The sequence below is a fragment of the Pseudophryne corroboree genome, chromosome 2 (assembly GCF_028390025.1).
Source record: "Pseudophryne corroboree isolate aPseCor3 chromosome 2, aPseCor3.hap2, whole genome shotgun sequence".
Lineage (NCBI taxonomy): Eukaryota > Metazoa > Chordata > Amphibia > Anura > Myobatrachidae > Pseudophryne > Pseudophryne corroboree.
In genome coordinates this window covers 1,003,357,727-1,003,373,059 of record NC_086445.1, presented here as the reverse complement: position 1 = coordinate 1,003,373,059, position 15,333 = coordinate 1,003,357,727, and the positions used below count along the sequence as shown (strand labels likewise).

General features: G+C 46.3%; 1 protein-coding gene across 4 annotated transcripts in view; it reads right to left on the bottom strand.

Moving 5' to 3' along the window:
- The window catches only part of TTC3 (tetratricopeptide repeat domain 3), a 182,770-nt gene that overhangs the window by 109,505 nt on the left and 57,932 nt on the right, over positions 1-15,333 (bottom strand). For all 4 annotated transcript variants that reach the window (XM_063956554.1, XM_063956557.1, XM_063956556.1 and 1 more), the window contains exons 11-13: positions 14,578-14,632; positions 4,836-4,998; positions 3,836-3,884 (exon numbers count right to left, since the gene is read on the bottom strand). In XM_063956554.1, the coding sequence (XP_063812624.1) occupies positions 3,836-3,884; positions 4,836-4,998; positions 14,578-14,632 (267 nt within the window). The remainder of the gene's footprint in view (positions 1-3,835; positions 3,885-4,835; positions 4,999-14,577; positions 14,633-15,333) is intronic.

Genomic DNA, 15,333 nt, shown 5'->3' with positions numbered 1-15,333 from the left:
AACTGGCCGTTTTCTGGGAGTGTGCGGAAAAACGCAGTCGTGCCAGGATAAAAAGCAGGAGTGTCTGGAGAAACGGGGGAGTGGCTGGCCGAACGCAGGGCGTGTTTGAGACGTCAAACAAGGAACGACACGGGCTGAGCTGATCGCAGTGTAGGAGTAAGTCTCGAGCTACTCAGAGGGGTATATGCAATTGCGGTCGAATTCGCGGCAATTATCGCCGTTTTTTAATTCGACCAAATTCGCCAGGTGAATCCCGGCAGGTGCCTGCCGGGATTCACCATATTCAATGAAAAACGGATTCGCCAGAATCGCGGGCGAAAATCGGCCGATTTGGCGGATTTTGCCGCGATTTTAAAAAACGGGAAAAAAATGTGAAAAACCCGGAAAAAAAATGGCGTGGGGTCCCCCCTCCAAAGCATAACCAGCCTCGGGCTCTTTGAGCTGGTCCTGGTTCTAAAAATGCAGGGGAAAAATTGGCCAGGGATCCCCCGTATTTTTTAAAACCAGCACCGGGCTCTGCGCCTGATGCTGGTGCCAAAAATACGGGGGACAAAAAGAGTAGGGGTCCCCCGTATTTTTAACACCAGCATCGGGCTCCACTAGCTGGACAGATAATGCCACAGCCGGGGGTCACTTTTATGCCGTGCCCTGCGGCCGTGGCATCAAATATCCAACTAGTCACCCCTGGCCGGGGTACCCTGGGGGAGTGGGGACCCCTTCAATCAAGGGGTCCCCCCCCCCAGCCACCCAAGGGCCAGGGGTGAAGCCCGAGGCTGTCCCCCCCCATCCAATGGGCTGCGGATGGGGGGGCCGATAGCCTTTGTGATAATAAAAAGATATTGTTTTTTCCATTAGTACTACAAGTCCCAGCAAGCCTCCCCCGCAAGCTGGTACTTGGAGAACCACAAGTACCAGCATGCGGGAGAAAAACGGGCCCGCTGGTACCTGTAGTACTACTGGAAAAAAAATACCCAAATAAAAACAGGACACAGACACCGTGACTTGTACAACTTTATTACATACTGCCGACACACACATACTTACCTATGTTGACACGCCGACTGCCACGGTCGCCGACGATCCGAGGGTACCTGTGAAAAAATTATACTCACCTTCCAGCGTCCAGAGGTACATCCACGTCCAGAGGTAAATCCACGTTCTTGGCAAAAAAACAAACCGAACACCGATCCATACCGGACTAGAAAGGGGTCCAATGTTTTCACATCAGACCCCTTTCTCCCGAATGCCGGGACATCACGTGACTCCTGTCACTGACGTCCCTTCAGCCAATCAGGAAGCGCTACTTCCGTGGCGCTCACCTGATTGGCTGTCCGCTGTCTGTACTGTGACAGCGCATCGCAAAGCCGCTCCATTACTTTCAATGGTGGGAACTTTGCGGGTAGCGGTGGGGTCACCCGCCGGTCAGCCGCTGACCGGCGGGTGACCTCACCGCTAGCCGCTAAGTTCCCACCATTGAATATAATGGAGGGAGCTGTGCGATGCGCTGTCACAGTGCAGACAGCGCTCAGCCAATCAGGTGAGCGCAACGAAGTTGCGCTTCCTGATTGGCTTAGAGACCTGTCAGTGACAGCTGTCACTGACAGGTCTCATTCGTGGAAAGGTGTCCCATGTGTCAGCATGGGACCCCTTTCAGTCCGTTTTTGGTGCGGGTATTTGCGTTTTCTTATTTTGCCAAGTCCGTGGATTTATCTCTGGACCATGGTTGAGGTGAGTATTTTGAACTTTTCTTTACAGGTATCCGTGGATTCTACATGGAGAAGAGGACCGATGTCGGCGTGTGAACATAGGTAAGTATGTGTGTGTCGACGTATGAAATAAAGTTTTACTGTCGACGGTGTGTGTGTCCTGTTTTTATTTGGGTATTTTTTTCCCAGTAGTACTACAGGTACCAGCGGGCCCGTTTTTCTCCCGCATGCTGGTACTTGTGGTTCTCCAAGTACCAGCTTGCGGGGGAGGCTTGCTGGGACTTGTAGTACTATTGGAAAAAACAATATCTTTTTATTATCACAAAGGCTATCAGCCCCCCCATCCGCAGCCCATTGGATGGGGGGGGACAGCCTCGGGCTTCACCCCTGGCCCTTGGGTGGCTGGGGGGGGGGGACCCCTTGATTGAAGGGGTCCCCACTCCCCCAGGGTACCCCGGCCAGGGGTGACTAGTTGGATATTTGATGCCACGGCCGCAGGGCACGGCATAAAAGTGACCCCCGGCTGTGGCATTATCTGTCCAGCTAGTGGAGCCCGATGCTGGTGTTAAAAATACGGGGGACCCCTACTCTTTTTGTCCCCCGTATTTTTGGCACCAGCACCAGGCGCAGAGCCCGGTGCTGGTTTTAAAAATACGGGGGATCCCCTGTCAATTTTTTCCCCGCATTTTTAGAACCAGGACCAGCTCAATGAGCCCGAGGCTGGTTATGCTTTGGAGGGGGGACCCCACGCCATTTTTTTTTATGATTTTACCCTTCCAGCATAAAAAAAAAAAAAAAATAATAATAATATTTTAAAAAATATATAAATAATATTTGTGCCTCCCCAAAAAAAAAAAAAAAAGTACCTAATCCCTTCTAATATAAATAGATCTGCTATTCCCAAAAAAAAAAACACCAAAAAAAACATGTTTAAAATTTTTTTATTTGTTTTCACCCTCCAAAGTGTGGCGGATTGAAAATGACGAATTTGCTGTCTAAAAGCACTGCTGTCGAATTTCAAAACTTGAATTGAATATGCTTTGGTCGAATTGCAGCACTTGTATCATTGCAGAAAAGTCGAATTTGCAAAAATTCGAATTTCAAAAAGTCGAATTTTGAAAGTCCGTTTTTTGGTCGGAAAGCACTGGATTGCATAGGGGAATTTTTTTTTTTGGTCGAAAATGACCCGAAATTCGACAATTTCGGGAATTCGACCACAATTGCATATACCCCAGAAACTGCTAAGAATTTTCTATTTGCAATTCTGCTAATCTTTCGTTCGCAATTCTGCTAAGCTAAGATTCACTCCCAGTAGGCAGCGGCTTAGAGTGTGCAATGCTGCTAAAATCTGCTAGCGAGCGAACAACTCGGAATCACCCCCACAGTCTGTTATAACACACTGTTGAGACAGCCACGATGCAATATAACAGTGGGAAGTCAGCAGCAGTGTCCCTGAGGTATAGAAGAATGCAATAAATGGGGTGATTATGCCTGTGCATGACAGTAAAGGGACAGGGTCTCTAGTTCGACATGTTCTAGGTCGACAGGTCAAAAGGTCGACATGAGTTTTTCAAGATTTTTTCCTTTTTTTTGAACCTTTTCATACTTAACAATCCACATGGACTAAGAATGGAACGGTAATCTGTGCCGAGCGAAGCGAGGCACCTTTTCGCTCGCCATGCAAGGGGACGCTGTGCACTAATTGGGGTTCCCAGTCACTCTACGAAGAAAACGACACCAAAAAAACAAACTCATGTCGACCTTTTGACCCGTCGACCTAAAGACCCTGTCGACCAATAGTGGTTGACCAAGACACTGTTGACCTAGTTACTATCAACCTTCCATATTACATCTGACAGTAAATATGACTAACACTACAATATATCATACAAGGAGACCGATATGGGAACGTCAGGTCAGAGACAATATTACGATGAACCAGGGCGGGCAGCCAGGAAAGGTTTGCATTGTTCTGAGCTATGAAACCGCACAATGCTAAATAACATGTTGCACAAGATCCAACAAGTCTAAATATTCTGTTACTTGTGAATAATAAAAACAATAATAAAGAGAATATGGCAAGATTGCAGAAAGCTATAGCAGGAGGGAGAACAGATCTATACATTTACCTTTTCTCACTGGTCGCTTTCTTTTTAGACTGTTTCTTTACTTTCATTTCTGAAAGAATTTTGAAAACTTATTAGCACATGTGGGAACTAAGGAGGGTATTCAGTGTCTGTCGCTACTGAGATGCGATCCCATCTCCCCGCAAGCCCCCACGGTGCGCACGTCCAGGACCCGTACTGTGCTTGCGGGGAGATGCGATCGCATCTCAGTTATGCTGAGGCAGTCGTGGGGCGGTGACTCATCGTTGGACAGGCGTAGCGACTAAAGGGGGGTGGGGTGGCAGCGTGACATCCACACGCGCCCTCTGCAACCCGGAAAACGGACAACTTGCACTTGCCTGGCTGCAGGAGGGGGGAGGAATCCACAGATCAGTGTTGTGAGGCATTTGCATGCGGGGCGGCCCCTAGCATGCCATCATAGCCAGTTGCAGTTTTGCTAAAATCGCAAAACTGCAACTGAAGCTGAATGAGGGCCTAAAAACCCTGCAAAATACAATCCCGGGATCCTTTACCCAGAATGCCTGGGACGTCCGCAACGTGAAGCGCCAAGCATAACATACATTACAAAAGTAACCTATATACACATACACTCCTCTAAGCATTTCAGTCATGATTAAGTCATCTAGCTGTGCTCCTTGCAGTGACTGTAGGAGGAAACGCTAAGGTGGCAATTCAATTCTGGGTGAAGTGCAGTCACAAGGTTAATCACTAAGTATTACACTAAGCACAGCGCCTACCATTGAATGGTCCTCTGAGAGGTTATGGGTATTATAACATTTTTAGGGTCTACGAACAAAGCCTTGCAGGGCGGAGATAAAGTCCCAGCCAATCAGCTCCTCACTGCCACATTACAGGCTGTGTTTGAAAAAAAATACAGTTAGGAGCTGATTGGCTGGTACTTTTATCTCTTTCCACGTTCTCCCTCTATAAGGTTTGATAAATCTCCCCCTATGTCTTTCTAGATCATCAATCCCATATTGTTCTAGATGGAGTCCTCATCTACCTGTGGCTTCCTCTATTTGCTGCTGGAACCTGGTGTGTTGCTGGATCAGGTCACGGATGCCTTCGGCACAGTCCTGGCACAGCTCCTGTGCCTTCTCATTAGACGCTATTGCTCTTTCTGTTTCCCCAAGCAGAAACAGAGCTTCACAGAACCGGTAATGACCCTGGATAAAGTTCATTAACAGAGATAACAATACTGATGAAACACGTACACAACAGGCATATTTATATACAATGCTTATTCATTGTCACTGCGCAAAACAAGACGAGATTTCCTCCAACCACGTGAGAAAAACAAAAAAATTAATTATATATATATATATATATATACATACACACACACACATTTTTATTAGAGATGAGCGGGTTCGGTTTTACTTGGTTCTCAAAACGGCATGTTATTGGGTCACAGACGTCACGTGTTTTGGATAGCCAATAAAAAAAAAAAAAAAATCTGGATAAAACCGAACTGGCGTTACATCCGAACCCGCTCATCTTATATATATATATATATTTTATATATATATATATATATATATATATATATATATATATAAAATACATTTTTGGGTCCCCTACTGAGATAATTACATATGTATTATATATTGTGTGTATATATAGCTATATTATATAGAGATATAATATATCTATATATGTGTCATAATCTCTGTAGGGTAACAAAAAATTTGGGATTTTGAATTTTGGACAAGGGATACTCAACCTGTATATGTATATATATGTGTGTGTATATATATGTGTGTATATATATATATATATATATATATATATATATATATATATATATATATATATATGTGTGTGTGTGTGTGTGTGTGTGTGTGTGTGTGTGTGTGTGTGTGTGTGTGTGTGTGTGTGTGTATATATATATATATATATATATATGTGTGTATATATATATATATGTGTATATATATATAGATGTGTATATATATATATATATATATATATATATATATATATATATATATATATATATATGTATACACATACACACACACACACACACAGATATAACAATGCACAGTAAGTACTGGATGTATATCACAGGGTACTTGTACTAAATATCCCTGTAGTTCTGCACTTGTTCTTAACTAACACTGTCTAAACGGCATGTAGAATACTTGTGTCCTGTAAATGCACAGCGCGGATGATGCAGGCAACTGTACAGAAGAGACAGTGCCCAGCAGTCCCAGAATCAGCTCAGCTTGTGTGTTATGGCGCCCAAATGCTGACAGGGAGTGAGGGAGAAGAGAGATGCAGCTCCAGGGCGGGAACATTTGCAGTAAATGGCGCCTGAGGGAGGGGCTACAGACCAGAGCCTTATCCCCTTGCTGGACTTCACCACCGGGTACTGCGGGGCCTATTTGAAACGGATTTTAATAAATCCGATCTGTGCCCCTTGCCCGTCTAGTAGGGTCTCTGTACGGCCACAGTTTCCACGCCAGCACGCACGGTCCGTCTCCTAAAGACCGCGCCGGATCGCGATTTCAGCGGGTCCCGAGTGGGGGATCCTCTTACCTCCTCCTTTATAGATGCGGCGAGTGTGTGCCTGATGAGACCGGAGACCTCCTGCTGTAAGTACCCGGCAACCAGGGCGCGGGAGTATACAGCGGCGCTGGGGGAGGTGAGGGAGCCGCAGCACGATGTCAGACTGACATAGAGCACTTCTAAGTGCCTGTGTTGCAGCCCTTGATGCCTTCTTTCTTCAAAAAGCTCTTTACAGGGCTGCGCTGTTAGCACCAACTTACAAACTGAGCTCCAGTGCCTGGAGGTGGGGATATAGAGGAGGCGGCGCTATGCACCCTGGGAACAGTCAAAGCTTTTAGCCTGTTGGTGCCTCGGATCAAGATCCAACTCTACACCCCAATGTAATTCCCTGTGGAATCAGTGTACCCCGCTGCAGAAATATATGAATATACATCCGTAGAGGTTGCTGGGCGCCCGTCCCAGTGCGGACTAAATTCTGCAAGACTTGTATATAGTTTTTGCTTACATAAGGGTTATGTTACAGTTTTCATCATTCTCGGGCTGATGCTATTTTTGTTTCATACTGTTAACTGGTTCATATATTCCATGTTATACGGTGTGGATGGTGTGGGCTGGTATGTATCTCGCCTTTAGATTAACAAAAATCCTTTCCTCGTACTGTCCGTCTCCTCTGGGCACAGTTTCTCTAACTGAGGTCTGGAGGAGGGGCATAGAGGGAGGAACCAGTGCACACCCATTCTAAAGTCTTTAGAGTGCCCATGTCTCCTGCGGAGCCCGTCTATACCCCATGGTCCTTACGGAGTCCCCAGCATCCTCTAGGACGTAAGAGATATATATATATATATATATATATATATATATATATATATATATACATACACACACACACACACACATATACACACACACACACATACATATATACACATACATACACACACATACATACTGCTGTGCTGTTAACGGATGATATGCATATTATGCACACATGTTAAGTATGGGGAGGGGGTAGGTGGGACAGGAGAAGTGGGTGGCACACCCAGGGGGGATTACAGTACACACCCCTTCCCCCTCCCGGTCGTCTTCTTCTTGGCACACCTCCTGAGCAGGTCACAGACCCGGGGGGGGGGGGGGGAGGTTGCAATGTGGCAGCCCGCGGTGACATGCAGGAGCCCGGGCAGGGGGATCACTGCAGTGCGGCACATGAGGAGCCGAGGCCGGGTCGGGGAGCATGTCTGACTAGGCGGATCACAGACAACAGAGTCACCACCAGTCGGCGGGGAGTCGGAACCGAGCACACCGCGGAGGACTGAGCGATTCACCAAACTTCTATCGCTAGTGGCAAAAGACGCGAAACGACCGAGCCATGTGACCGCGTTTCTCGTTTCCGATTGGCGGGGTAATGATGTCCCATTAGACAGGTTGCGGTACACAGGAGCATCTGGCGCAGTCTTTGTCATACGTACAGGCGACACAAAATAGAAGGAGTCCTCTGGCGTGGCGGGGCTACAGCAACGGCGGCGGCCATTATGTTGAAGACCACTGACACTTACATGGCCCCAGTGACATGGAAGCTGCATTTTGGACTCTGCAAAACTACTGTTAACATTTCCTGTGGCTACTGGCTACAGAGTGGGCAAGTGCTGGGTGTTGCCCATAGAAACCAATCAGCTATCATTTCATCTAGTACAGTATCTAAAATGATAGCTAGAAGCTGGCTGGTACAGTAGCTATTGTCAACTTCACGCTTGGCGGCCTCCTATAAATGAGAAGACCACTTTCCATCGAAACAATCATTGGTTGCTACCGATCGATTGTTGATGGCCACCCCTAGTATATACAATAAACGATGCTATGCCAACATCCTTTTCTCCCCACAGTATAGAATTATGAATATCAGAACTGCGCACATATGACAGCTGAGTGGAATAGCTCTAGATATCAGTCCAGGACACTGCAGCCCACAAAGCTGCTAGATGAGGGTTCACACCGAGAACAGCTGTACGGGTAACCGGTAAACCACTGAAAAATAGGATTTTGGTACTTACCAGGTAAATCCTTTTCTTTGAATCCATAGGGGGCACTGGAGTACTCTTGGGATATGGACGGCTTAGCAGAAACAAAGGCACTGAATATTTAAATTTAGAACTCTCCACCCCTCCATATCCCAGAGTACCTCAGTGTACGACCTCAGTGTTTTTTACTGAGCCGAACAGGAACTATAGAGAGGTTGACAATGGAGAATTCCTATAACATAACGGACAACAACAAAGTTGACACATAACGTTACTGACAACTAATCAGTTGACACCATAACCGATAAACCTTTATAATTTGAACCAATCGGTGAAAATGTGTTACCATAAGCTCCTCTGTGCTTAATACAACCCAGGTAAAACTGCTCTGGGTGGGCGTCCAGTGCCCCCTATGGATTCAAAGAAAAGGATTTACCTGGTAAGTACCAAAATCCTATTTTCTTTTTCATCCACTAGGGGTCACTGGAGTACTCTTGGGACGTACCAAAGCTTCCCTCGTGGGCGGGAGAGCTGTTTGACACCTGTAACAGTAGGCGGCCAAAGCTAGATGCTGATGCCGCAAACGTTTCAAACTTGTAAACGCGCACAAACGTGTGCACTGAAGACCATGTAGCCGCGTCGTAGAAGCTCCACGACCAGCTGGTCATGACGTTCCCACAGAACCTGTGGGATGAGCCATTACTGACGTAGGCGACTGTAACTTAGCCTTAAGATAAGCCTGACGTGTAGTCAGTTTTATCCAACTGGATAATGTCTGCTGAGAAGCTGGCCAACCCCACTTGGCAGCATCATAGAGAACAAACAACGTATCCGTATTACGAACTGTAGACGTTCTGGACATATAAACGCGTAATGCGCGTACCACATTCAGAATTTTAGAATGTGCTGTCAACACAGGAACCACTATTGGTTTATTGATGTGAAAAATAAGAAATCGGAATTCGTCCGAAGTTCCGCTCTGTTATCAGGAAACCCAAATACGGTGGCTTGGAATACAAGGCACCCAAATTTGAAAAACGCCTTGCCGAAGCTAAGGCTAGAAGAAAAAACGTTTTCCAAGTGAGAAACTTAATCCCCACTTGTTGTAAGGGTTCAAAATATGAAAACTGTAAGAAATCTGAACCCAGCTTCAAGTCGCATGGCGCTGTAGGTGGGATAAATGGAGGCTGCACTCTGAGGACACCCTGTAGAAAGGTGTGTACCGATGGCAATAGAGCCAATCGTCTTTGAAAATAAATTGACAACACAGATACCTGCACCCTCAGTGTAGATAAACGCAGTTCTCCATCCCACCCCGCCTGTAAAATAACAGAATACGGGTAACTTGAAAGATGATGTCGGAAACTTCCGAGCTTCACACCAACCTATATAGGCACGCCAAATTCTGTAATAATGAGCTGCCGTAACCGGCTTCCTAGCTCGTAACATGGTTGGTATAACCGATACTGTAATGCCCTATCTCTTTTCTTAAGAGGGCGGTCTCAACAACCACCCCGTCAACCGCGGTAAATAGGTAAATAGGGGTAAAATAACGGTCCCTGTTATAACAGGTTGGACGTAGTATGAGCGGCCAAGGATCGTGTGCGAGTATTCCTTGGAGATTCGAGAAGCAAGCTCTCCGAAACCCATGAGATATCACTAGTATGACTGTGACAAACTGTCTTATGATCCGTTTTAGCAACGGAGAGAGCAGCGGAAAACGGTGGACCCAGATACACGAGGCTGTACGACCACGCGAATGTGAGAGCCTCCACCGCCACTGCCCTTGGGATCTGTTGTTCTGTACACATACTGAGCGTTTGTAATTGTGGCGAGATGCCATCATGTCCACCTGAGGGTAACCCCACCTGTGGACCCACATGTGAAACACCTCTGGATTTAATGCCCAGTCTCCTGGATGAAAATCCCGACGGCTGAGATCATCTGTCTAACAGATGTCCACTCCCGGAATGAACCCAGTCGACAATATCACCTTGTGGTATTCTGGGCAATTGAGGATTCGAGCTACCTCCCGCATTGCCATGCGGCTTCTCGATCCTCCCTGGTTGTTGTGTATGCAACTCCCGTTGCGTTGTCTGACTGCACTTGGACAGACTGAAAGCGAAGCATGTAGTGCATTGTAAATTGCACGGAGTTCCAGGACATTTATAGACAGCAATCTGTCGTGATCCGTTTTAGAACCCCTGTCGCTGACCTTTTTAAACTACAACTCCTCAACCTCTGAGACTCTCGCCCAGAGTAGAGACACCCTCGCCCCCCTGTGGGAAACGCGAGTGAAACCCACCGAACTGAAGCGCTTCGAAAACACATCATTGTTCCTAATAGGCGAATACACCAATGTACTGCTAGTGTGCGTGGCTTTTGTACTAATTGTACCAGATGGTATAATCTGTTCTTTCTGGTGTAGTAGGTAAATCTTTGATTTACCGTATCTGTAATCATACCTAGGAATTGAAGTCGTTCAGACGGAATTAGATGCGATTGTTTTTGAACTTGACACTGCAACCGTGGTGTACGTTAGCAGCGCAAGTCAGAGGAACCTCTGTTGAGACAGAGCTCTTATGAGCAGATCGTCTAAGTATGGAACGATTGTCACTGCCAGGGCTCTGAGATGAGCTATCATCACCAACATCACTTTGGTGAATACCCGAGGCGCTGAGAAGCGGCCAAACGGTAGAACCTGAAACGGTTAATGGTTGTGGCGTATTGCAAAACGCAAGAACCTGTGATGCGGTGACCAAACCGGAATGGGTAAATACGCATCCTGAAGATCAAGCGCAATCATGCAATCTTGTGGCTCCAAATATGCCAATACTAACCGCAGTAAATCCATTTTCAAACTGTAAGTGACTTGCTTATTGAGACTGCGACAGAGCCCTCCGGCTTCGGTACCCCAAACAGAGGGAAATAAATAACCCTGACTCTGTTGGTGTACCAGGCCTGGAAATAAAAACAGCTGAAACCAGCAGAGACTGAATGGCAACCTGCCAAAACGCCTAATTTCGTCCGAAAGAGGCAGTCTTGTCTTTTAACCTTTAAATAGCGGATACATCCATGAGTGGATGTCTGGAAACCCGGCAAATGTAACGTGTAAAGGCGCGCTTCCACAATTGGAAATTCGATATGGCCTAAGAGGCCGTCAAGCCACTGGCTTGTTGACTTTAGCGCCCTGGCGTTACAAGTCGTGACTGTTTTTGTACCACAGCCTTGAAAAGACTGAAGTCTAAAGGCTTTAAACGCCGGACCAAAGTATTTCCGTTTTGATACCGGAGGAGGCAATGCTAGACATTTACACCCCCCCCCCCCCCCCCCCGCCTTGGCCTGAATATCAAATTTAGGACCAAACAACTTCTGGCCTGGTCGTGCTGAAACTAGCGACGATGAAAAGCGAGAATCGAGGTAACAGGCGTCAGCAGAAGCTTTACAGAGATACTCTGCAGCTTCTCATTAACGATAAGTCTAACGTGATCGTCATTGTTTCCATACATAGAGCGCCTAGTGACCCAAATGTATCTTGGGTCTTTATAATGTTTGACACAGACGAATTCACCAATGGCGGATTCTCCCATTTAGATGTGGAAACGGGTAAATAGAGTTAAATCTTAGTCAGATATTCTAAATAAGAAACTCATTGAAGATCTGTCGTTTATTAAATTCGACGGATTAGATGTTAGAGAGTCTCCTTAGTCTCTGTAAACATTGAGACATTGACTCACTGGTCATTAGCAATGTATGTTGTCAAAACCCGCACTACCTGACTGCTGGTTTAATGTGCCCTTCTCACTCGTAGGTATCGCTGTGAGGTTTGACATAGAATTGTCAGACTGCATTAAATTATAAGACCAGTTAAATTAACAGGGAAGTTGGACCTTTGGAAAGGCTGAGACTCCTCCGTTAGAGCTGGCGGAGTAACTTCCGAGACTCCGATCATACCGCTCCTGTTGAGCGGAGTCAATTTGAATTGCCAATGCTTAACATAGGATCTGGGACTGACCCGGCTTCCGGAGTGGAAACCTACAAAACAACTGAATCTGTGGTAGATTTATGTACAGACATTGTAGTAAACCTTATATGTAGTCTGTGTTGGAGCCTTACCCCTTATACAGACAGACACCACAATAGCCAAAGGACAGACACTTGCACGACTCAGTAAAATCTTTACTTAAGGTGCGTTATATATATATATATATATATATATATATATATATATATATATATATATATATATATATTTATGGGCGAAATACAGTTCACATGGGCAGCCTATGTGAAACCTGAACCAAAATTCCCACTAACACCCCTGCGCCTCCGGTGGCGTAGAGATGTAGGGCAGGAATGTTCTGGAATTACCACTGGAAGAAACAGGAAACATGATTAAAATGGCCCCCATGTGCTTACACTGATACTCACAGGACAGGTTACAATACCTGCTGCAGTTAATATAGGCTCAATAGATTATTAGACAGTGATAATCACAGTCTAGTATACACTGATAATCACAGTCTAGTATACACTTATAATCACATGCAGGTTACAATACAATCACAGGCAGGTCACCTTTAATATAAGCTCTGCCTGCAGTTAATTTTGTATTAATATCTTCTATAGATATGGCAGCCTGTTAATATTAATATCTTCTATAGATATGGCAGCCTGTTAATATTAACATCTATATATACAGGTTGAGTATCCCATATCCAAATATTCCGAAATACGGAATATTCCGAAATACGGACTTCTTTGAGTGAGACTGAGATCGTGAAACCTTTGTTTTTTGATGGCTCACTGTACACAAACTTTGTTTAATACACAAAGTTATTAAAAATATTGTATTAAATGACCTTCAGGCTGTGTGTATAAGGTGTATATGAAACATAAATGAATTGTGTGAATGTAGACACACTTTGTGTAATGCACAAAGTTATAAAAAATATTGGCTAAAATGACCTTCAGGCTGTGTGTATAAGGTGTATATGTAACATAAATGCATTCTGTGCTTAGATTTAGGTCCCATCACCATGATATCTCATTATGGTATGCAGTTATTCCAAAATACGGAAAAATCCGATATCCAAAATATCTCTGGTCCCAAGCATTTTGGATAAGGGATACTCAACCTGTATAGGCTCAACAGCCTATTATACCGTGATTTTTCCCCTTGCAGCTTTAATACCTTCTGGCAGCTGCAGCCACGCTGTAATCAGCCAGGTCCCCCACCCCCCCCTTCCCTGTACTCCCTGTAGCGCTGTGTCTCAGCGGGGAGCCGGGAAGCTCATTGCAGGGAGGCGAGGGACACATAGTTCAGAGCAGCTGAGGTCGGCTGGCCGGAGCGCGGCGTCGCTAGGCAAGCTGCGGCGGGTCTCCCTCTCTGAGCGGTGTACCGCTGACGGAGCGCCTGGCGGGAGGACGGAGCGCCTGGGGCGGGCGGTCGGAGCGGCAGACGGAGCGCTGGACGGAGCGGCTGGGGCGGCTATCACGGCAGTGAGCGGTCGGCTTTACCCACAGACCCCACACAGCGGGGCGGCAGCCTGCGCTGACCGCCCCGTTTCCCCAGCATACCTTTGTAGGGAGGTCTGCGACGCTTTCCGGTCATGGCTGCGACGGGGCTTCTATCTGTAAGCTCCGTCCAGCTCCTCAGGTCATGGCTGCGACGGGGCTTCTATGTGTAAGCTCCGTCCAGCTCCTCAGGTCATGGCTGCGACGGGGCTTCTATGTGTAAGCTCCGTCCAGCTGTTGCAGGAGACAGTGGGCTGCCTGTGGCTGTGAGGGTGATCTTTGTGAGGACCGACACGCCATGCGCTGTGCAGCGGCACTATCCCGGACCCATGTTTTTCCAGAAACTGGGAAGGGATGTGCTAAGTGTAAAAAGTAAAAAGTAAAAATGAAAAATTAATAAAATCTTCCACCAAGTGTGGGATCTCCCCACAAGCCTTGTTAGTGCTGTGAGCACAGAAAAAACACTGAGGTCGTACACTGAGGTACTCTGGGATATGGAGGGGTGGAGAGTTCTAAATTTAAATATTCAGTGCCTTTGTTTCTGCTAAGCCGTCCATATCGCAAGAGTACTCCAGTGACCCCTAGTGGATGAAAAAGAAATTGGACTTTTATATTTGGAGAAGGATGAGACGCTGCAGTATACATCAGCTTACCCTCACACACATAACACTGTAACATAATACACCCACTGATCATACCTACCTTTGGCCAACTGTTCTTAAGTATAACTGCTTTCTTCCCATCGCTCAGCGCTTTCCTGCCACACAAATCAAAGATTTTATTATATTAAAAAACAAAGTAAAAATAAAACAAATCATTGTTGACACATCAAAACAAACATGTGCAGCTGGGGAGTAGTATGTTATGCCGGCGGCTGGGCTCCCGGCGGCCAGCATACCGGCGCCGGGATCCCGACTGCTGGCATACAGACAGTTGGGCGAGCGCAAATGAGCCCCTATTCTCCCTCCAGGGGGGTCGTGGACCCCCAAGAGGGAGAAAATCTGTCGGTATGCCGACGGTCAGGATTCCGGCGCCGGTAAACTGAACACCACCCGTGCGGCTGATCATTGCTTCCATTATGAATGAGCGAGAAGAAACATTATGCCAACATTCTACTTGTGTGACCAGAAGCCACGTGGACAGGCATGTGGGGGGGAGTGATAGGAAACGGAAGGGGGGGGGGGGGGGGATCTGCTAATTGCACTTTGGAAACCACAAGTATAGAAAAAAGTGGGTGGGGGGGGGGGGAGGTAGGCAGGCAGGTGTAACTTACTGATGGCATGTATTACTGCATAAACAACGCAGCATTCAATTATGCAGCATAGTGTAAAGCCAACCGTTATCTCCGTCTGGAATGTAATCAGAGCTATAAATACTTTCTCTAATGAAATACTGTGAGAGTTGCAAGTTTACAGGGTTACTTATTAATTGGCCCTTTTTAGTTACAGGTTCATACAA